This window comes from Ziziphus jujuba, chromosome 2 (genome assembly GCF_031755915.1).
Source record: "Ziziphus jujuba cultivar Dongzao chromosome 2, ASM3175591v1".
Taxonomy (NCBI): Eukaryota; Viridiplantae; Streptophyta; class Magnoliopsida; order Rosales; family Rhamnaceae; genus Ziziphus; species Ziziphus jujuba.
In genome coordinates this window covers 12,342,063-12,364,369 of record NC_083380.1, presented here as the reverse complement: position 1 = coordinate 12,364,369, position 22,307 = coordinate 12,342,063, and the positions used below count along the sequence as shown (strand labels likewise).

The window sequence follows — 22,307 nt, the reverse complement described above, 5'->3', positions numbered from 1 at the left end:
TCTGGTCCTCGCCGTATTAGAAACAAGCATCGGACAGGGATGCTAGTCCTCGATGTATTAGCAACACAACAAAAATATCATAAGAAATTCCAAAATGATTAACAAAATAAATTTTGTTATTTAGCCAAAAAAAAAAAATAGATATATGCAATAAAAATAGAAAGAGGAAAGAGAAATGAATTCATTAATGTTTTGTTTCCTTGGCAATTATAGTAAAAATTTTGAATGCTAAATAGGAAAATTATTTTTATTTAGAACATTTCAATTTTGTTATATTTAGATCCTATTTTTTAAAAATATACATATATATATATATATATATATATATATCTAACCTCTTATTTATTAATTCTCACGCATTAATTGTTAATATGATAATTGTATTTTTATACTATTGTTCAATTATAAAATATTAATTTTTAATCTACCTTTGTCTTTAATTATTAAAATTAATTAGTACAAAATTTATAAATAAGTTTATTTTAATATGTAAACAGAAATTAATGATAATTTTTTAAAAATATAGAATCTAAGTGTAATTATAATAAAATTAAGAAGTCCAAATGATATTTGTATTGCATTAATGGTTGGAAATTTATTATTAACTTGGATCAAGAATTTGATTACTCCAAGAAATATACACTTAGTGAAAAGTAAATAATATTTTATGCACATAAATTATAAATTCTACTAACATGGAAATGCAATAGGATTTGCTTGGTTAGGTGAAAAAGTAGAAGAGAGAAATGGAAAGATTGAAAAGTGGAAGTTGGGGAGATAATTTGATTGTTTGGTTAGAATGAACAAGATGAAAGATGGAAAGATAAAAGGAATACCTTTTCATCCAAAACAATCTCTCCACTTATAGAGAAAAATTAGTGAAAGGATAAACATATGTCAAAAATAAAATATGTTTTTCTAATATAATATATGCCAACAATCTTATAGAAGTGTTTTCTATCCTTTGCAATATCCTAACCAATTTTATGATAAAATTAGTTAGTCCATTTCAACTTAAAGAACTAAATCTCACAATCAAATCTATATCACAATTATGATAATTGGGATTTTTATAATTAAATCTCACAATCAAATCCATATCACAATTATGATAATTGGGATTTTGATACTTTTGATATAGGAGTGGAAGACCTTAATTTTGCTTAATGCTTTTATGCCATATGAATACATCAATTGATTCAATGGTTAAGATTGTGTCAAATCATAGTGTTTAAATTTAAAAGTATTCAAAAAATAATAATAATAAAGTAAGGGAAATTGCTTATGATAGTCAGGTTTAATTGAATTTTAACAATTTTTTGAAAGTTTTATAATTTTAGCCTTTTTTTTTTTTTTTTTGGTAATCTATACTTTGCTAGTAATCAAAGCTAAGGTTTTTCAAAATACAAAACCCACCCCACGGTCCCCACCCATCCGATTGCCGTGTCTCCTCTTCTTTCTTCCATGATCTTCATCAAAGATGGCACCATGTCACCATCATCACACCCACAAAAAATAATTAACACGAGAAATATAATTCGGGAGTTAAATATAGTATTTGAATAATATTTTGTGGGTATTTTTTATGGCACCACCAACACACCCACGGTTTGTTTTTTTTTTTTTTTTTTAATTATTATTATTTATTAAAACTTTTCTCATCAGAGAAAATTTATTTACTCATCAAACTATGAAAACAATTCATTAAAACTTTTTTTTTTTTCTTTGTAAAGAAAGTTGGGTAATCCACTATCTTATAGAGTGCTCTAATCTTCCAAGCACAACCAACTGATAGAACCTCTTGGTCCTAAAAAACACAATAAGAGCAACAAGGCACCCAAAAAAGGCAACAAATGCCATAATCAGAAAAGACAACATGAAGCAGTGAGTTCCAAAGCATGAGTTATCTTCTTCCCCAAATGCTTCTTTGTCATATATATACCCAATTACCTTTACAGAGAAAATATAAGATCCAACTGGGCTAGCTGTTGTAATGGTGTTGAAAATAGTAGCCACATGACCTATACCAAATATCTCTGAAGTTATTATAGGCAATAGAGACCATTGTGAACCAAAACAAATACCCACCAAGAATGAACCAAAATACAAATTCCCAGAGAAACCTGAGGCTATTATTATGTGCCCAAAACCCATGATTGCTAGAGTAATTGCCATCAACAATGGCCTTCCAACTCTCCTTTCATGAAGTAAAAGATCAGAAACATAACCAGCTCCCAAACGACCTAGAAAATTCCATATACTCAACAAAGCAACTAATGAGTTTATCTCTTTTGTTTTGTAACCCAGAGATTGACCTAATTGACTCATGTTGTTAATTGTGGCTGCCCCGGTGCCCATTCCACAGACCATGGCAATAAACAACAACCAGAAATCAAGAGTTCCAATGGCTTGCAATAGATTCATATCTCGATCTCCTACGGTTTGCTTAAGCGGTTTGTCATCTGAACTGGGTACTTTTTCATATCCTAAATGATCCTCTGTACCCGAAGAATCGACCCTTTGCGAGTCATCTCTTTGGGCTTTAATTGCAATTCCAAGTGGAGAGACCAATAGAAGCAGAACAAGTATGAAAGAAGATGTTTGTGCCCACGACGGAAAAATGAAGAAGTTTTCCAAAATTATACTTATCATTCTGTAAGCAACAATGATTAGAGCAATGGCAGAGAATGCATTCAAGTTGTTTTTGTCATAAGATTTGGTGCTTGTTTCATAGATTCTCACAAAATACATGAGAGAAAGAGACACAAATGAAGTCAACAGGGCAAGCATGAGGAGGTAGGTAGTGGGATTGCCTTCGCATACTACATCAAAGGCTTGAACCAATATTGCTCCACTTAAACCATTAAAGCCCTGCCCAAAACAGAGAAAAATTACAAATCAAATTTCTATAGCATTTTTTTTTTTTTTTTTTTTTTTTTTTTTGGCTTTCTATCACAGGAAATTGATATTTCTTACTAACCTGTTAATTTCATGTCACAAGCTTATTATAAACCAGAGATTTATGTAAACTAAATTCTGTTTCATCTTTAAATTTATAAACCCCAATTGGGATTTTCCCTTGAAACAATGGATCACAAAGTTGGGGAAAACGAAAAATTCCATCTAAATGGATTCCATATATACATTGATATATGCATATATAAAAATGTTCTGATGGATGTCTAGCGCCCAAATTACATATAATTCATAAGATATATTACCCGAATTACCCATATAACATATATATATATATATATATATATATATATATATATGTATATATGTCTACAGATATGTCATTCATACCTTCATGATGCCGACGATGGTTCCACCGTGATAAGGAAAATTTTGGATTCCACAGACCACATTAGCCGTGTTGAAGAACGTCTGTGCGTGAGCAGCCAAGAAAATGAACAAGCACATCGCGGGAACCGGAGGCCGAGGAATAACTCCGGCCACCGCAGCCCAGGTGAAGAAGTAGCCGACGAAAGACTGCACAGCCCCCGCCAAGTGTACTATCCACGGTCTACCCAACTGGGTCCCCGACGGAGGACTATGTTTGGACGCAACGGCGGAGTAGAGGAGGCCGGAGAGAACTCCAATGTCGCCGCCGATGTCCAGGAAGGCAGCAACGGTGTCGAGAGTTGATTGATTGTAGCCCTGAGTGGACTTGATCACCGAGGAGTATAAGCTGAAGGTGTATGTGGTGCCGCTGCACTGGATCCATATGCTGGCCACTGTGGCTGCCCACTTGTTTGTAAAAATCTCCATGGATGAAACTTTGCTCTGTTTTTTCTTATTCTTGTGGACTCTGTTTTCTGGTTGTCATGATTAGCGTGAGTTCAATATTTTTCTTATTTTTATATATAAAAATAATCTCTCATTATTAATTACACTAAACTTTATGCACCCAAACTATACATGTATATATAATATTATAATACTATGTGAATATGAACAAGTAAAAAATGACCACATAAGATAAGGATGGCAAGCATTTGTCCTTTTTTAGATGTATTTTTAAAGTACCAATAATGCATTCAGCAATCAAAAGTAAACAAAAACAAAAATAATAAATAATAAATATAAATTAAATGAAATTACAGAAATATAGCTTAATTTTTTTCTCCTGCAAACAGAATATAATTGCATATACTTTTTCTTTTATTTTTAATTGTAAGTTTTCAAATTAATTATGCATATACCATTTTCTAAGTATTTTATATTAGAAATTTCATAAGAAAAAAAAAATCCTAATTTAAAGTTTTATTGGAATGAAATATTTTCAGACATAATTATTAGTTTGATATTATTAACTTATTCTTTAACAATTTTCGTGTCATTTATAGGAAAACAAAGTCTACGTTTTTTTTTTTCATGCTAATGGAAAAAAATATGCCCATGATCAAAAAAAGGAAAGAGAAAAAATCTATGCTACGGTCCCACACGTGCATTAAAGATGGGAGTAAGACTTTTGGGAATACCAGAAACTTACACTATTTATAGGTATGCACTACTTGGAATATTCCAAACTCCAACAGTAGAAAATTATTTTATCAAAAAAAAAAATAGAAAATTATTTACACTTTTAATAAAATAAAAACAAAAGTAATTATTACATTTTTGCTTTGTACAGACTAAATGGTACACAATCTCATTTTCTTGGAGGACTCTATTATGATCTCCTACAAAGCACAAACCAAACCATTTGATCACATAACCACCCAGTTCCAAAAGACCAAACAACATGAACACAAAATTGACAAGTACTATACCAGTGTTTCTAACTTGAACAAAAATTAATTAAAACTTCTTTCTTCTTCTTTCTTCTATACACAGAGTTTTGATAATCCACAATCTGACTATCTCAAAGAGTAGTCTAATCGTCTAAGCACAACCAAGTGATAGAACCTCTTGGTCCTGAAAAACAAAATAAGAGCAACAGCACACCCCAAAAATGCAACAAATGCCATAATCAGAAAAGACAGCCTGAAGCAGTGAATTCCAAAGCAGTGGTTATTTTCTTCCCCAATTGCTTCTTTGTCATATATATACCCAATTATTCTCACAGAGAAAATATAAGATCCAATTGGGCTAGCTACTGTAATGGTGTTGAAAATAGTGGCCATATGAAGAACACCAAATATCTCTGAAGTAATTATGGGCATTAGAGACCATTGTGAACCAAAACAAATACCCACCAAAAATGAACCAAAATACAAATTCCCAGAGAAACCAGAGGCTATAATTATGTGTCCAATACCCATAGTTGCTTGAGTAATTGCCATCAACAATGGCCTTCCCCATCTTCTTTCATGAAGTAAAAGATCAGAAAGATAACCACCCCCCAAACGGCCTAGAAAATTCCATATACTCAACAGAGCAACTAATGAGTTTATCTCTTTTGTTTTGTAACCGAGAGATTGACCCATTTGGCTCATGTTGTTAATGGTGGCCACCCCTGTTCCCATTCCACAAACCATTGCAACAAAAAGCAACCAGAAATCAAAACTACCCATGGCCTGCACAAGATTCATATCTTCTTCATTTTGCAAAAGCATTTTGTCTTCCGAAGTACTAGGTAGTTGTTCATATTCTAGAGGATTTTCTTCACTAGAAATCTTGTTTCTTTTCGAGTCCTCGATTAGGGCGTTGATAGCTATTCCGAGAGGAGAGATTAATAGAAGCAAAAGAAGTATGAATGAAGAAATTTGTGCCCATGAAGGAAAAGTGATGAAGTTTTCCAATATTACAGTCATCATTCTGTAACCAACAATGGTTAGAGAAATGGAAGAGAAAGCATTCAAGTGTTTCTTGTCATCAACTGTGCTGCTTGATTCATCAATTCTCACCAAAAACATGACTGAGAGAGAGACAATATTAGGCAACAGGGCAAGCATAAGAATGAAATTGGTGGGGTTGTCTTTGCATAGTATGTCAAATGCTTGAACTGCTAGTGCTCCACTTAACCCATTAAAGCTCTTCATATAAAACAAAACGAATATTATATTTAATCTCATCCTAAAGCTTATCTGAACAAAAGTGACATTGAAAAGTAACATTTTAATGATCACCCAAGTTAGGAAAATGAAATCCCAGTCATATGTTATGCATATATGGTCATGTTCCCTATTCTACATATATAGTAATCTTCTATTCCAACATCAGATTTATTAAACATGTAAATATGCTTTCATGTGGAGTGATAAGGGTATTACCTCAATTTAATAATTAACAAGACTTCCATTATGAAGGTATGAAGTATATGCACAAAAAATCAGAATTCATATTATATAGACATAAGGTGGAATTATATATATTTCCAACCTATCAAAATCCATATATAAAATCAGATCAAATAGTCAACATAGATGGGAGTTGTAGTTTTTTTTTTTTTTTTTTTTAATCAAAAAAAAAAAAAAAAAAAAAAAGAATAGATGGGAGTTGTAGTTAAGATATGTTTTCGTGACATATTAATTTCTAATAGAAGGAAACCAACTTATAACCATCATCCATGCTGAGGTGGCATATGTTATGAGTGACAGGTAAATTAATAATTAAATTTAAAAGGCCTAATATCAGATAATATTATCAATCTAATTGTATAATTATTAAAATTATATTATATGCATACGTAATCATACCTTCATGATTCCGACGATGGTTCCACCGTGATGGGAAAAGTTTTGAACGCCACACACCACACAGACTGTATTAAAGAACGTGGCTCCGTGAGGCGCCAAGAACATGAAGAAACACATAGCCGGCACCGGCGGCCGGGAAATTAGCCCGGAGACGGCGGCCCAGATGAAGAGGTAGCCGGTGAAGCACTGTATAGCCCCAACCAAGAGTACCACCCAAGGTCCACAAAACCGGGAAGTTCCTGACGACAGATGCCGTCGGGATGTGACGGCGGTGTAGAGGAAGCCGGAGAGAACTCCGAGATTGCCGCCGAAGTCCATGAAGACGGAAACAGTGTCAAGAGTTGATTGGTCGTAGCCCTGAGTGGATTTCAGCACCGGCGAGTAGATGCTGAAGGTGTACGCGCCGACGCTGCACTGGATCCATATGCTCACTACTGTGGTTATCCACTTGTTGCTTAGCATCTCCATGGACGAACCTTGAAAATGAAAAACAAAGAAATACAATGCTCTGTCTTTTCTCTGTCTTCTTTGTTTATAATTTCCTTTTTTTGTTTTTAACAAATTATTTCATGAAAAATGGTCCCACTAGTCGGGATATTTTCTTTATTTCTTTTCTTCTTATCATAGTGTTTTTTTTTTTTTTCCTCCCTTTTTATTGAATTATTTGGTTTATGTTACTTTCATACCCATTTTTCTTTTTTTTTTTATAATTTTTTAAATTTCTTTGACCTTTTTGTTGTTCTTTTACGTATGAAGGTACTTCTTTAAATTGTCGTTTCTCAATATTTTGCGTAGAAATATGGAAATATTTTTGTGTTTGACAATTATGTTTTTGAAAATGAAATTAAACTAAACGTTTCCAAAAAAATCATCATCCTAATATAGAAAAAGGAAAATCTAACGAATTTATGGTTTTATTATTATGACTTTGAACTATATGACTATTGTTTTCCATTTTTTTTTTTTTTCTCTCCGTGTTTACTGGTAACAAAATTTTTTTCTTTTTTTCTTTTTTTTTCAGTAAAATCTATTTTCTCTATTCACACTTTGATCACCAGGCACCAGCTTCCAAAGTCAACGACCCCTTACACGTGTTTCTTATATTGACAGTTGTCTTTTTTTTTTTTTCTTTTTTTTTTTTTCCCCTTCTCTTACAGCCAGTCTGTGTTTGTCTTACACTTATTAAACTATTTTAATTATTCATCTTTGACAGCCTTGGTAAAATGCCACGTTGTAAGAAGGTAATTATCTACTTTCCGCGTTTATAATATAAATTTAACATTTATTAATTATTTAGGTTATTAATAGTACTGCTCATAACGTGATTCGCTAAGAATTCGAAATGGGTCACTTCATATCAAGAGCGAACCTCAAATCAATATAATCGATACATTTTCGAAATAAATATTTTTACAAGTTTATTATATATTATAAATTTTTATTTTTATAAAATTAATTAATAGCATATATGCACATTATTAGTGGAAAACAAATTTAAAGTTGATTATGCAAATTTATTCCACCCAAATTGATATTGTTGAAATTTATTTTTTTAAAAACTTTTATAATCTTTGAAGAGTTTCTAAAATAGATGTTCATCATAATAATGTTTATCTTACTTATATAACATATCCATTTTTATAATCCATATTACCAGTGGAGATGCTAGCACAACCATTGATGATTTAAAATAATTAATAAATATTGAATTAACATTTTAAAGTAGTAATGCCGCAAAAGTAGATAATTACCTTCTTATAACGTGGCATTTTAGGAAGACAGTAGAAGATGAATAATCAAATTAGTTTAACACTTGTTAGAGGAGTAGAAACAAGTGTAAGACAAATAAAGACTAGTGTGAATAAGAGGACAAATGTCAATACGAAAAATGAGTGTAAAACATTGAAAAGGGTATAAATATATGGAAGACAAAAAGGTGAATTTGGAAGCTGATGACCAAAGGTGTGAATAGCTACGAAAATACATTTTACGGTAAAAAAAAGTCTTGTGTATCAATGAACAGGGAGAGGAGAAAAAAAAATTCAAAAACAACTCGCAGGCCCATTCATATAAGTGATCGATGCAGCGTAGTTTTAGCAAATAATACAAATAATTAGATCGAAATAACAAAATTTTAAAAAAAATTAGTAAATGATTTGGTATTTAATTAAATTTGGATAGATTAAATCAGTGTATTATTGGAATAGTGTTACTGTATAAGATTATAGTATTATATGGGATGACAAAGCAAATAAAAGATATTACCCAGCTAGATAACACTATCATTAATTCTTTAGAGAATCTAGGAAAGTAAAACAATTTTGAAAACTATATAACCTGGTTAAAAAAAAAAAAAATTATATGGTTATTTATTAAATTATAATTGCATAAGGAACTATGCTAATTAGTATGTACAGTTTCTGTTTACTTATCTATATTTAATTCATACATTAATTTTTTAACTAATAAAATAATAATACGTGATTTTTACATTAAACAAATTTGATGTTGGCTGCAGTACTGAAGAAAAAAAAAAAGTAACAATTAATTTCCATAATATATATTGACTATTGAGAACCAGAATAATTTTAAGCATTAAAAAAATGCTATTTGCCATTGGTAATCCAAAATCAATGAACCCAATATGTTAATAAATTTAATAAGCTACTATTACAATTTTATTCTTTCATATTAGATTTTTAATTTTAAAAAATAAAAATAAATAAATACAATCAATTATTTTTTATTAAAGCAGCATAAATTCAACCGATAATGATTCTCCGGATTAGAAATAGCCACACTCAAGCATAACGTACATTTGGTTCTATTCTAACATTTACTTTTCTAAAAATTATGCTAAAAGGGCACTCTATTACTAGGGCACTCTTTATTACTTGTGAGTTCGAGTTGTTGGGATGTCAACATTACCAAAAATTATGTACAGCTTTTAAAAATCTTACCAAAAGCAATAAAAAGTCAAAAAAATATACAAATGAAAAAATAGTGAGTAATTAAACAAGGAATTGTATATAACATGTTGTCCTTTTTCTAAGAAAAAATAAACCCTGTTTTTTTTTTCTGATGACTTTAAGAAAAGATAGACATGGAAACATAAGAATCACATATTTTTTTATCTTAAATTGACCATGTAATATAAAGATTTAAAAAAATATATTTTAGGCAGTAAATATTGTAAATAAAACCATCTTATTTCTAAAAGCTACAAGATACCCATTTAATATTAGGGGCCAAAAAAAAAAAAAAAACCTAAAATGTATTTATGTGGAATTGATTGATTATCTTATTGAATTTGCTTGAATAAATAAAACACTTAATTAATATATATATATATATAGAGGTATTTTATGGTGGAGATAGTCTGCATAGTAAAACTACTATATATATATATATATATATTTGAACAAATCAAACAATTTTAATTTTGTTGAATCTACACTGAATTCGTTGATTATTTTGTTGACTTTTGGTGTCCTCTGCAGTTAACAAACATAAGCATTTTGAATTTTGTTGAATTCAGTTTCAACCAAAAAAAAAAACTTTAAAAAAGAAGAAGAAGATTATTTGACTATTTTAATCCTGTAATCCAGCCTCAAGTAATTGAAAATTATTTACTTTAAACAAAACTAGCAATCAATTACCTTTTTTTTCAAAAAAAAATAATAATTATAATTAAATTCTGTAAAAAAAAAAAAATAAATGATTAATTCTTTAACATACCATCTCATTGTCTTAAGGGAGTCTTCAACCTTCTCACCACAACTAATTGATCATAAAAGCTCTTCGTCCTAAAAAACAACAAAACAGCAACAAGAAACCCAAAAAAGGCAAAAAATGCCATAATCATAAAAGACAACATGAAACACTGAGTTCCCCAACATGAGCCGCCCTCTTCTTCCTTTGATGCTTCTCTGTCATATATATTCCCAATTACTCTTACAGAAAATATATAAGATCCAAGTGGACTTGCTAAAGCAATGGTGTTGAAAATGCTAGCCATATGACCTATACCAAATATCTCTGAAGTTATTGTTGGCATTAGAGCCCACTGTGAACCATAACAAATACCCACCAAGATTAAACCCAAATACAAATTCCCAGAAAAACCAGAGGCTATGATTATATGACCAATAGCCATTGATGCTAGAGTAATTGCCATTAACAATGGCCTTGCTAACCCTTTTTTATTTAGTAAAAAATCCGAGACAAACCCAGTTCCCAAACGACCAACAAAATTCCATATGCTAAGCAAAGCAACAAATGAGTTTGTCTCTTTTGTTTTGTAGCCCAGAGATTGACCCAATTGGCTCATGTTGTTAATGGTTGCCACCGCAGAGCCCATTCCACAAGCCATTGCAACAAACAGCAACCAGAAGTTAGTACTACTCATGGCCTGGAAAAGATTCATATCTTCTTCCTTGTGCAAAAGCAACATTTCATTATCTGAACCGGGTTGTCGTTCATATTCGGATTGATATTCAAAATCAGCACCGGAAATCTTGTTATTTTTCGACTCTTCAATTTGGGCTTTGATTGCAATTCCAAGTGGGGAAGCTATTAGAAGAAATATGAAGGAATAGATTTGTGCCCATGAAGGAAAAGCAACCAAGTTTTCCAAAATTATGATAATCATTCGGTAAGCAACAATTAGTAGAGCAATGACAACGAATGCATTCAATTATTTCTTGTCACTAATTGTGTTTCTTGTTTCGTAGACTCTCACCAAAAACATGAGGAAGAGGGATATCAATGTAGGCCAAAGAGAAAGCAAAAGAAGGAAAGTGGTTGGATTGCCTTTGCATAATATGTCATATACTTGAACGGATATTGCTCCGCTTAGACCCAGAAAGCCCTGCCCATACCATGAACTTTTATCATTAAAACAGAGGTTGTGTCATAAAATGCAAGATTCCGTTACTAAAAGAGGTTCATTAGCTACATTTTAAGAATGGGACTCCCTTGAAAATATTAAATAATAATAGTTAGGAAAATTTTCATTTATACCCTTCCGTTTTACCATTATTTTATTCAGATTTATATTTTTAAAAAAAATCATCATTAATTTTTTTTTAATTTTTTTTATTTATTAAAACAAACTCATTTATCAATTTCTACCAGATAATTGTAATAATTAAACACAAAATAAAATTAAATATTAGTATTATATGATTTAATAACATTATAAATAAACAATTTTGACTTTTAACTGGTAAAAACTAATCAAAACTGGTAAATTAATCTCTTTTAATAGTTTTAAAAACTTAAAAGAGAATAAATGATTTTTTTTCAAAAATACAGAATTTAAGTGAAATAGTTGTAGAACTAAAAAGTGTAAATGAAATTTTTCTATATTAATAATAAAAAAGAAAAAAGTAATATTGTAGAATGCAAAGCAAACTTACTACATGAATGCATCCAAAAAATTATTTGAAAAATATTTATACCGTCGCATACGAGTAATCATGTTATAGATAAGAAACAAATTAAGGAATTGGGAATCATTGTCTGGCTAATTTGAGTAGAATTCACTAGTTGGGACTCTTCTTTCCTTTTCTTTTTAGTTCTTTTTTTTTTTTTCTTTTTAATTGGAACATATTGTTTCTATCATACAATTTTGGCTTAATAATACTAGCATCTGTGTGGGATGCTCCTATATGTTGCGGAAAATTTTTCTATTAGGACAAATGTGGTAATGTTGCTAATAATTTCTTACAAGCAACAAAAATGTTTTGTGCATGGTTGCAGCTAGTATAGTCTTTCCTCCTGCATTACGTGACCTAAAAAGGGTTATACAACTTTGAGAAGTGCTTTTTTTTTTTCCTTTTTTTTTTTTTTTTTTTTTTGTTCAGAACTTTGAGAGAAAGTTTGGAACCTTAATTACAGAGATAAGGTATTTTCTTTTTTAATTTTTTTATAGTCGCAAATCCAGATCGGGCATATCTTTACTCAAAGTAGAGCCTAAACCTAAAAAAAAGTTCAAATGACATTTTATCATTGAATGGATAAGGACAGAACATTTTTATCCGTTGTTCAGTTCATCTCTAATTTTAAGTCTACTTAACTTTTTTTTTTTTTTTTTGTTCAAGTCTTCATCCCTATTTATGATAGTCATCATTAGTAAAGAAATAAAATAAATTAAGTAAAAAAAAATTGATTTTTAAGATAATATGGAATTCTATCAATGTTGGGATGTAAATAAAAACATGAAAATCTCCATCCACTAAACTGAATCACAATTCTCTTGAAACACACAAAAAAGTTGGGGAAAATTATGAAACTGAAATTCCAACTAAACATATAGGAGCATGTTGTCATATATGTTTTGTATAAATATATAGATACCTTCATGATGCCTACAATGGTGCCACCATGATAAGAGAAGTTTTGAACTCCACAGACAACATTGGCAGTGCTGAAGAATGACTGCGAGTGAGCTGCCAACAGCATGAAAAAGCACATCACCGGCACCGGTGGTCGATCAACCACTCCGGCCACCGCAGCCCAAATAAAGAAGTACCCAACAAAACATTGTACAGCCCCTGCCAAGAGCACCACCCAACTGGGTCCTGGAATTAGAATGACGACGTTTAGGTGTGATAGCAGAGTAAAGGAGGCCGGAGAGAATGCCAAAGCTCCCACCGATGTCCTTGTAGACGGAAACAGTGTCGAGAGTTGATTGGTCGTATCCTTGACTGGACTTGAGCGCAGAGGAGTATATACTGAAGGTGTATGCACCGGCACTGCACTGGATCCATACACCTGCCACTGCGGCCATCCATTTGTTGCTCAGGACCTCCATGGATATGAAAATTGAAAGGGAAATTTTTTTTTTTTTTTTTTTTTTTTTTTTTTTTTTACTCTATCTCCCTCTCTTTGATCTTTTTCATGCGTGGATTGTGGGGTTTTCTTTATTCATTTGTGAGTGGAGCATTGACTTTGGTTCATCATGAGATTTGCCTGACTTTGCTTTTTTATTTCTTTTTCGCATTTTCAGGTGGGGTTGCACATCACATGAGAATGATATGGAAAATGATAAAACAAACACCCACAAGTTACAACTTGTGAGTCATAATTATAACACACATTACGTACACGTTACAAGTTACAACTTGTTAGTCATAATATTTATTTTTTTATTTTTAAATTGGGTAATTACAATTTTTTTTTCTTTTAACAAAAAAGGAGCTGGGTAATTACATTACACATTTGGTCCCTAAAAGTAAATTGGGTGATAATGTAACTTGAATCTAATGCCTAAGATTTTTGGACCATATTACCATGTTAAAGTATCAATTTTTTCAAAAATTTGAGCTGTTAGAAAGTTTATTTAAAATATGCATATTAAGCTATGTCAATATTGAAATTTTTATTTGATTTGATTAAAAAAAAAAAGTTATATTCCAAAGTCTCAACATGACAAATAAATAATATGGAATAATAGAACAAAACAATATTTAATATGGAATAATAGAACAAAACAATATTCATATATTCTTCAAAATTTTCTAGCATCAATTTATCGTTCTGAATTGGGTTATTCATGTTCTGAACCGGCGGGTATCAAAATTCTAAGAAAGATAGATTCCTTTCTTGATCTTCACGTTATATACATATATATATATATATATAATATTTTTGCTTTTGTCCAAGTTAGCGGTGCTTGCTTTTACATTTTCTAATTTTGCAAAATCTCCATCTACTATTTTCCCGAAAGTCTTGAAAATTAATGAAGGTTTTCATTGAAAGACTCCAAAATTCATAATACAGATACTAATTAAATTTGGAGAATAATTAGTAATAGAATTTGATAAGGTCATGGACAAGGTTTTGTAAAAGGATTTTTGAATAAATATGTGACGGGGAATTAAGGGCTTAGGGCCTAATACCAAAATTATGTTGGTTGTTAGTTTAAGGAAATAGAAGAGGAAAATAGCAAGGGAGAGACAGGAAATAAGAAAAAATAAACGAGAGCTTTTAAATCTATCTACACTTCACAATTTTTTTATTTTTTTTTTTTTTCTGAGTCGTAAGACTGTACAGCAAAGAACATAAAAAAGCCAAAATAAAAAATAAATAAAAAATAAAAATTTCTACATCCAAAAACACCCATAGTCTACAAGAGCATTGAAACCCATTGAAAGAAACAATCATCAAAAGAACTTTATTTAACACCAATTTTATAACATAACCAAGACTATCATTCAACCTTACTGGCAACACCATTAATGGCACTAATAATAACTTGGCATCTATCTGCTGGACAAAAGCCCACAAGTCAATTTTTCCTTCAACTAAATCTACCACTCAACAGACCATGGATGGAGTTGGACGTACATGTACATAAAGGCCAACCTACTCATTTCTATACCAATGGCTATCCATAAAATATGGGGATTTTATGCGACTTTTTCTCTCAAGCATTTCTTGCTTTAGATACATACTTAAAGGTGGACGAAAACCTTTATTGCTGTAATGAATCATATAATTACTTCTTTTTTTAGCTAGCACATAATCCAAAAATCTCACTGTCTTAGAGGAGATTTCTTTAATCTTCTAAGCACAACCAATTGGTAGAACCTCTTTGTCCTAAAAAACAACAAAATAGCAATAAGAAACCCAAAAAAAGCAACGAATGCCATAATCATAAAAGACAACATGAAGCACTGAGTTCCCAAACAAGAGCCGCCCTCTGCTTCCTTTGATGCTTCTCTGTCATATATATTCCCAATTACTCTTACCGAAAATATATAAGATCCTATTGGACTTGCTACGGCAATGGTGTTGAAAATAGTAGTCATGTGACCTATACCATAGATCTCTGAAGTGATTGTGGGCATTAGAGCCCACTGTGAACCATAACAAATGCCCACCAAAAACGAACCAATATACAGATTCCCTGAGAAACCGGAGGCAATAATTATGTGACCAGAAACCATGATTGCTAGGGTAATTGCCATTAACAATGGTCTTGGCCATCCTTTATTATGCAACAAGAGATCTGACAAAAACCCAGCTCCCAAACGGCCCAGAAAATTCCATATACTCCACAGAGAAACAAAAGAGTTTATCTCAATTGTTTTGTAACCCAGAGATTCACCCACTTGGCTCATGTTGTTTATGGTGGCCACCCCTGAGCCCATTCCACAGACAGTGATAACAGACAATAACCAGAAATTTAGAGTTTTCACGGCTTGCAAAAGATTCAAATCTTCTCCATTTTGCAGTACCAATTTGTCATCTGAACTGGGTACTAGCTGTTCATATTTTGAAACATCCCCTGCATCAGAAGACTCGAAGACGACGACCCTTTTCGAGTCGTCTCTTCGGGCTCTGATTGCAATTCCAATGGGAGAGACGAGTAGAAGCAGAAGAAGCAGGAATGAAAATGTTTGTGCCCATGAAGGAAAAGTGAAGAAGTTTTGTAAAATTATAATTATCATTCGGTAAGCAACAATGATTAGAGCAATGGCAGAGAAAGCATTCAAGTGTTTCTTATCATCGACTGTGCTGGTAGTTTTGTAGGTTCTCACCAAAAACATGAGCAACAGAGAGATAAACGTAGGCAATAAGGCAAGCATAAGAAGGAAATTGGTTGGATTGCCTCCGCAAAATATGTCGTATACTAGAACAGATATTGCTCCACTAAGCGCAAGAAAGCCCTGCCCCAAACCAAAATTTTAGTCACTAAAACAAAATCCTTTATTCTCATAAAATGCAATATTTTACCTAAAAAAAAAACTGAGTTGGGATTTTCTTCATACGCTTTAAAGGCTTGAACGAAACTGAAAATTGCAGCAAAAAGAAAGAGTATCGGGATTCTGGGAAAGATTATTGGTATACCTTCATGATGCCGACGATGGTTCCACTATAATTAGAAAAGTTTTGAACTCCACAGACAACGTTGGTGGTGTTGAAGAACGTCTGAGAGTGAGACCCCAAGAACATGAAAAAGCACATTGCCGTCACCGGTGGCCGAGGAATTACTCCGGCCACCGCAGCCCACATGAAGAAATAACCCACGAAGCATTGTAAAGCACCGGCCAAGTGCACAACCCACGGTCCACCCAACTGGGTCGCCGACCACGGAGAAGGACAAATTTTGACAGCGACGGCTGAGTAGAGGAGGCCGGAGAGAACCCCAACATTCGTTCCGATGTCTTTGAAGACCGAAACGGTGTCGAGGGTAGATTGGTCGTAGCCTTGACTGGACTTGAGCGCCGACGAGTAGATGCCGAAGGTGTATGCGCCGACGCTGCATTGGATCCATATACTGGCAACCGTAGCGACCCACTTGTTGCTCAGCATCTCCATATCTGAAACTCTTTTTTCATTTCTTTTGGTGAACAACTCTCTTTCATTTACTGCACGATGACGATGAATACGTACACTACATAATAATGATTATATAATAAGGTGAGTATTCTTAAGAACAGTTGTGAATGTGAGAACTACTTGATGTCGTTTAGGTAATTTAGTGGTTGGTTTTTTTAATTTTAATTTTTTTTATTTAACTGTGTATAATTTGTTTATATGTTAATCAGTGTTTGTTTTTTTTTTTAAATATATATATTAATTTTAATTAAAAAATTTTAGGTAGAAATTTAAATAATATAGTCAAAAAATGGAAAACAAACTAACTATTTTATTTTTTCTTTTAAAAAAATCTTTAGAAAAGATATGACAGAAAAGTAAAAGAATTTTAAAATGGAAAGGAGAATTTAAATAATTGCGTTACAACTCATGCTTAATAAACTACGATTCAATCCCTTTCAGTGACAATTATCTAGACTACAATTTTCTTTTTAAACAAATTAATCTTCTTCTTTTTTTCTTTTTCTTTGTAATAAACAAATGAGACGAACCACATAACCAAAACAACCATCTTCAATCATAACCATTATTAATTACCATCTACTCTAAAATACATTTTCTTTTAGTTTTTTATTTATTTAAAGACTAAATGCTTGGGGTCTAGCGCCCAAATCAAAGGAGCCACATTACAAGGTGGTCTAATGTCTATAAAAGGAAATAACAATTCCATAACTACGTTGGGAGACCATAATCAATAAACTTGTTCACTCTGTAAAATGTGAAATTTATTCCTTCCTAATCACGTTCTTCCAAGTCCATTGATATTCAGATTACAAATAGGGTTGGTAATAATATATGGAAACAAAATATATATATATATATATATATATATATAATATAGAGGATGGTTCGACCTCTACATGCTGCTGTACTAAAGAAACCAACAGCTGCAGAGTCCATTTCCACATCCCAACAAGCAGAGCTAATAGAAATTTACCCCAAAAAAAATAGGAAAGAAAAACAGGGCATCTATGTTGCCACTGCATATGAGTCATACACACTTTCCATTTCCCACATTTAAATACATATATATACATATATTGTTTAAAAATTCCAACTTGGATTTTCTGGCTGCAAACGAGTGGACTTTTAACAATATTGAATTGTTTTGTGAAAGTACTTCCACTTCCCATATTAACAAATGTATATATTAGTAACTTAAATTGGATAGTCTGCCAAACGATTTATATATATATATATTTCTTTTAATTAAATATCAATTCAAAAATCAAAACCAACCTCTTATCATAGTTAGAACTAGGAATGAAATGTTAAAATTAAAAAAAAAATGCTGTCCAATTATTAAATAAATTATGTTAAAAAATTATTAAAAAAAAAAATACTCTCCCGTCTGGGCAATCTGGCAAATAACAAACTTTAAATTACGAACATTGTCCACAAAATAAACAGAGTCCATATTGAAATAATTTTAAAATAACAAAAATTTACACCTAACAAATTACAATCAAGAATAAAAAAAAAATATATATATATATATATATATTAACACATAAAACTAATTAAACAAAAACAATTACCCCCTAGTTTTAATTAAAAACTGTTTTATTTTTAACAAGTTAATTATTCAAAAGGATTTTTCAAATAGAATCTGCTGTCATATTTTATTACATGTTTTTTTGTTCTTTTTTCCCAGTAAGAGACCTTACAGAAAAGAACATTACAAAAATAATAGTAATAATAATAATAATAATAATTAATACAAAAAATCTACGTCCATAAAACTCATCGGCAACAAGAGCCTCTAAAAAAAAAAAAGGCCATCAAAACCAATTAATGAAAGAGGATCATCAAAAGAACTTTTTATTCAACACCACATATTCCATCACACAACCTTTGACTCTCTCATTCAATCTTTTTTGGTTCCTTTTTTTGGTGATAGTCTGATTCAATCTTATTAGCAAAACCATTAATGGCATTATTAATGACTTAGGCATCAATCTACTGGACAAATTCTTACATGAGAAATTTCAACCAAATCTACCATACACCGGACCTTGGACATGTATGTACGGCTATCCATGAAACACGGGACTTGTGTCTTTCAAGCATTTAATACACGTTACACATTATTTTTCACACAAACTAAAAGTGGACGAAAACCATTCTGGCTATAATTTACACTCACATGAATCATACAAAACAACCATAATTACTTTTTTTTTTTTTTTTTTGCTAGCACATAATCCAAAAATCTCATTATCATAGTCTCATAAAGAAGATTGCTTTAATCTTTTAATCTTCTTAGCACAACCAATTGGTAGAACCTCCTGGTTCTTAAAAACAACAAAACAGCAACAAGAAACCCAAAAAAAGCAACAAATGCCATAATCAGAAAAAACAGCATGAACCACCGCGTTCCCCAACAAGAGCCGTCCTTTTCTTCCTTTGATACTTGTCTGTCATATATATGCCCAATTACTCTTACAGAAAATATAGAAGATCCTATTGGACTTGCTACGGCAACGGTGTTGAAAATGGTAGCCATATGACCTATACTAAATATCTCTGAACTTATCGTTGGCATTGGAGCCCAGTGTGAACCATGACTAATACCCACCAAAAACGAACCAATATACAAATTCCCTGAGAAACCAGAGGCAATAATTATGTGACCAGCAACCATGGTTGCTAGAGTAATTGCCATTAACAATGGTCTTGCCCATCCTTTATTATGTAACAAGAGATCTGACAAAAATCCAGCTCCCAAACGGCCCAGAAAATTCCATATACTCCACAGAGAAACAAAAGAGTTTATCTCTATTTTTTTGTAACCCAGAGATTCACCCACTTGGCTCATGTTGTCTATGGTGGCCTCTCCAGAGCCCATTCCACAGACCGTGATGACACACAATAACCAGAAATTAAGAGTTTTCATGGCTTGCAATAGATTCAAATCTTCTTCATTTTGGAGTAGAAATTTGTCATCTGAACTCGGCACTAGTCATTCATATTCTGCAACATCCTCTGTACCAGGAGAGACCCTTTTAGAGCCGTCTCTTTGGGCTCTGATTGCAATTCCAAGGGGAGAAATCAATAGAAGAAGAAGAAGTAGGAACAAATATGTTTGTGCCCATGAAGGAAAAGTGAAAAAAATTTCTAGAATTAGAATTATCATTTGGTAAGCAACAATGATTAGAGCAATGGCAGAGAAAGCCTTCAAGAGTTTCTTGTCATCAACTCTGCTTGTTGTTTCATAGGTTCTCACTAGAAACATGAGCAACAGAGAGATAAATGTAGGGAACAGCGCAAGCATAAGAAGGAAATTGGTCGGATTGCCTCCGCAAAATATATTATATAATTGAACCGATATTGCTCCACTAAGCCCAAGAAAGCCCTGTGCCCAACCAAATCATGAATTTTTTTAGTCACTATAACAAAGTTCTTCTTCTTTTTTTTTTTTTTTTTTAATGTCATAAAATGCAAGTTCCGTTACTAAAAAGCTGAGTTGGGGGATTTTCTTCATACAATTTTAAAGGCTTGGAGGAAAATGAAAATTGCAGCAAAAAAAGAAAAGCATCTGGATTCTGCGATTGATTGATAGGTTGATATATACCTTCATGATGCCGACGATGGTTCCACTGTAATTAGAAAAGTTTTGAACTCCACAGACAACGTTGGTGGTGCTGAAGAACGTCGGAGAGTGAGACCCCAAGAACATGAAAAAGCACATCGCCCGCACCGGTGGCCGAGGAATCACTCCGGCCACCGCTGCCCACATGAAGAAGTAACCCACGAAGCGTTGGAAAGCACCCGCTAAGTGTACAACCCAGGGTCCACCCAACTGGGTCGCCGGCGACGAGCGAGGATTTTTTACCGCGACTGCCGAGTAGAGGAGACCGGAGAGAACCCCGACGTTTCCTCCGATGTCTTTGAAGACCGAAACGGTGCCAAGGGTTGATTGGTCATAGCCTTGACTGGACTTCAGCGCCGGCGAGTAGATGCCGAAGGTGTACGCGCCGACGCTGCATTGGATCCATATACTGGCAACTGTGGCTACCCACTTGTTGGTCAACACCTCCGTCTCCATAAGGCTAAAAAAAAAACAATAATAATAATAATAACATGTGAAACCTCAATTAATATTAAATTATCTGTCAAAAAAAAATTTAATATTAAATGTTACATTATAGAGTCTAATTGTAAAACATGTGGACAAATAAAAAAAATCGTATAATAATGTTTAAGAAGATGGGTGCTGGGACATTGCGATGATAAAACCACTACTTCTATACGAGAATTTAAATTAATTGCATTATGACTCATGCTACTACATTTTTCTTTTTAAGCAAATTAACTTTAATCTTCAATTATTATTATTATTTTTATTATTTTGTAATAGAGGAATGAGACAAACCCCATAAACAAAACAATTATTTTCATAAAATAGATATTTTGAATTTTAGAGGAAAAAAAAAATTAGTAACTTTGCTACTAAACCCTCTACACAAAATCAACTTCAATCATCACTAATATTAATCATCATCTATTTGACACTACATTATCTTTTCTTTATTTATTCGTTTATTTATGGATTTTTTTGCAGCTAATCCTCTAAACTTTAAGTTTTTTGCGAATTGTACTTCAAGTTTCGTATTCACCACTTATGCGTTCCAAATCAAGCATGCTTTCATCCATTTTGTGGTTTTAAATATCACATGAATGACACATGTCCAATTAAAACAAAAATATTTTCAAAATATCAAGTCATTTGGTTGTATTGCAATATTAGGAGATACAATTGCAACAATTTTAAATTTGAAGGGCATTAAAGCCAGAGTATTTAAAATTGAAGGTATTAGTGAAAAAAAAAAAAAAAATTGGAAGGCATTAGTAGAAAAATAATTAAAATTTGGAGGGTATTAATGCATTTTCACTCTTGTTATGACCGAATAATTTGATCTTTTCAAAATACCATTGTTCTAATAAAGCATCTGTCATTTATATTACATTTAATGCCACAAAATAAACATAAAATAGCTTTATTTCCCAATAAATTTGTCTATTAGTAACGAAGATCACATTGATAGGAATATAGGCAGAATATGTCTCCGGCTTACATTTGAATGATAAATAAGGTGGTCAAACTACCACCTTATAGACATTACTGATACGTGCATTCCATTGTAGCAAAAATATTACCCCATCGCACATTCATCGATATTGGTACTAAAAAAAATCTGTACATTTAGAGACATAGATGATGAACTTCAAACTCGAAATGCAATTTGTAAAAAATACTAAAATCTTTTATTA

At 32.1% G+C, this 22,307-nt stretch overlaps 2 protein-coding genes and 2 pseudogenes across 4 annotated transcripts; all 4 read right to left on the bottom strand.

Moving 5' to 3' along the window:
- Window positions 1–1,534: 1,534 nt before the first annotated feature.
- On the bottom strand, window positions 1,535–7,183 carry LOC107418494 (protein NUCLEAR FUSION DEFECTIVE 4-like). 3 transcript variants are annotated; one of them, XM_016027189.4, is made up of 3 exons: window positions 6,645–6,780; window positions 3,307–3,818; window positions 1,535–2,871 (listed from the first exon to the last, which is right to left on the bottom strand). In XM_016027189.4, exons 2-3 carry the CDS (start codon window positions 3,769–3,771, stop codon window positions 1,750–1,752), a joined length of 1,587 nt encoding a protein of 528 aa, XP_015882675.3. In that variant the 5' UTR covers window positions 3,772–3,818; window positions 6,645–6,780; the 3' UTR covers window positions 1,535–1,749. The 3 variants fall into 3 exon arrangements, with proteins under 3 accessions (XP_015882675.3, XP_048329832.2, XP_015882679.3); XM_048473875.2 differs by lacking the exons at window positions 1,535–2,871; window positions 3,307–3,818 and adding an exon at window positions 4,570–6,032 and having other exon boundaries at window positions 6,645–7,183; XM_016027193.4 differs by lacking the exons at window positions 1,535–2,871; window positions 3,307–3,818 and adding an exon at window positions 4,570–5,981 and having other exon boundaries at window positions 6,645–7,182.
- A 3,172-nt stretch (window positions 7,184–10,355) lies between these two features.
- Window positions 10,356–13,702, bottom strand: LOC107418488 (uncharacterized; annotated as a pseudogene).
- Window positions 13,703–14,613: 911 nt separating this feature from the next.
- LOC107418493 (protein NUCLEAR FUSION DEFECTIVE 4) lies at window positions 14,614–17,121 on the bottom strand. The gene is made up of 2 exons (XM_016027188.4): window positions 16,503–17,121; window positions 14,614–16,321 (listed from the first exon to the last, which is right to left on the bottom strand). Exons 1-2 carry the CDS (start codon window positions 16,971–16,973, stop codon window positions 15,185–15,187), a joined length of 1,608 nt encoding a protein of 535 aa, XP_015882674.3. The 5' UTR covers window positions 16,974–17,121; the 3' UTR covers window positions 14,614–15,184.
- A 1,898-nt stretch (window positions 17,122–19,019) lies between these two features.
- On the bottom strand, window positions 19,020–21,290 carry LOC107418489 (protein NUCLEAR FUSION DEFECTIVE 4-like; annotated as a pseudogene).
- Between the last annotated feature and the right edge of the window lie 1,017 nt (window positions 21,291–22,307).

Excerpts from the sequence above, each read along its gene's own strand:
- LOC107418493 (XM_016027188.4), bottom strand. The coding sequence starts at position 16,973 with ATGGAGATGCTGAGCAACAAGTGGGTCGCTACGGTTGCCAGTATATGG. Across the intron at positions 16,322-16,502 it reads CCATCGTCGGCATCATGAAG|GGCTTTCTTGCGCTTAGTGG; the intron begins GTATACCAATAA and ends GGTTTGGGGCAG.
- LOC107418494 (XM_048473875.2), bottom strand. The coding sequence starts at position 7,112 with ATGGAGATGCTAAGCAACAAGTGGATAACCACAGTAGTGAGCATATGG. Across the intron at positions 6,033-6,644 it reads CCATCGTCGGAATCATGAAG|ATAAGCTTTAGGATGAGATT; the intron begins GTATGATTACGT and ends ACTTTTGTTCAG.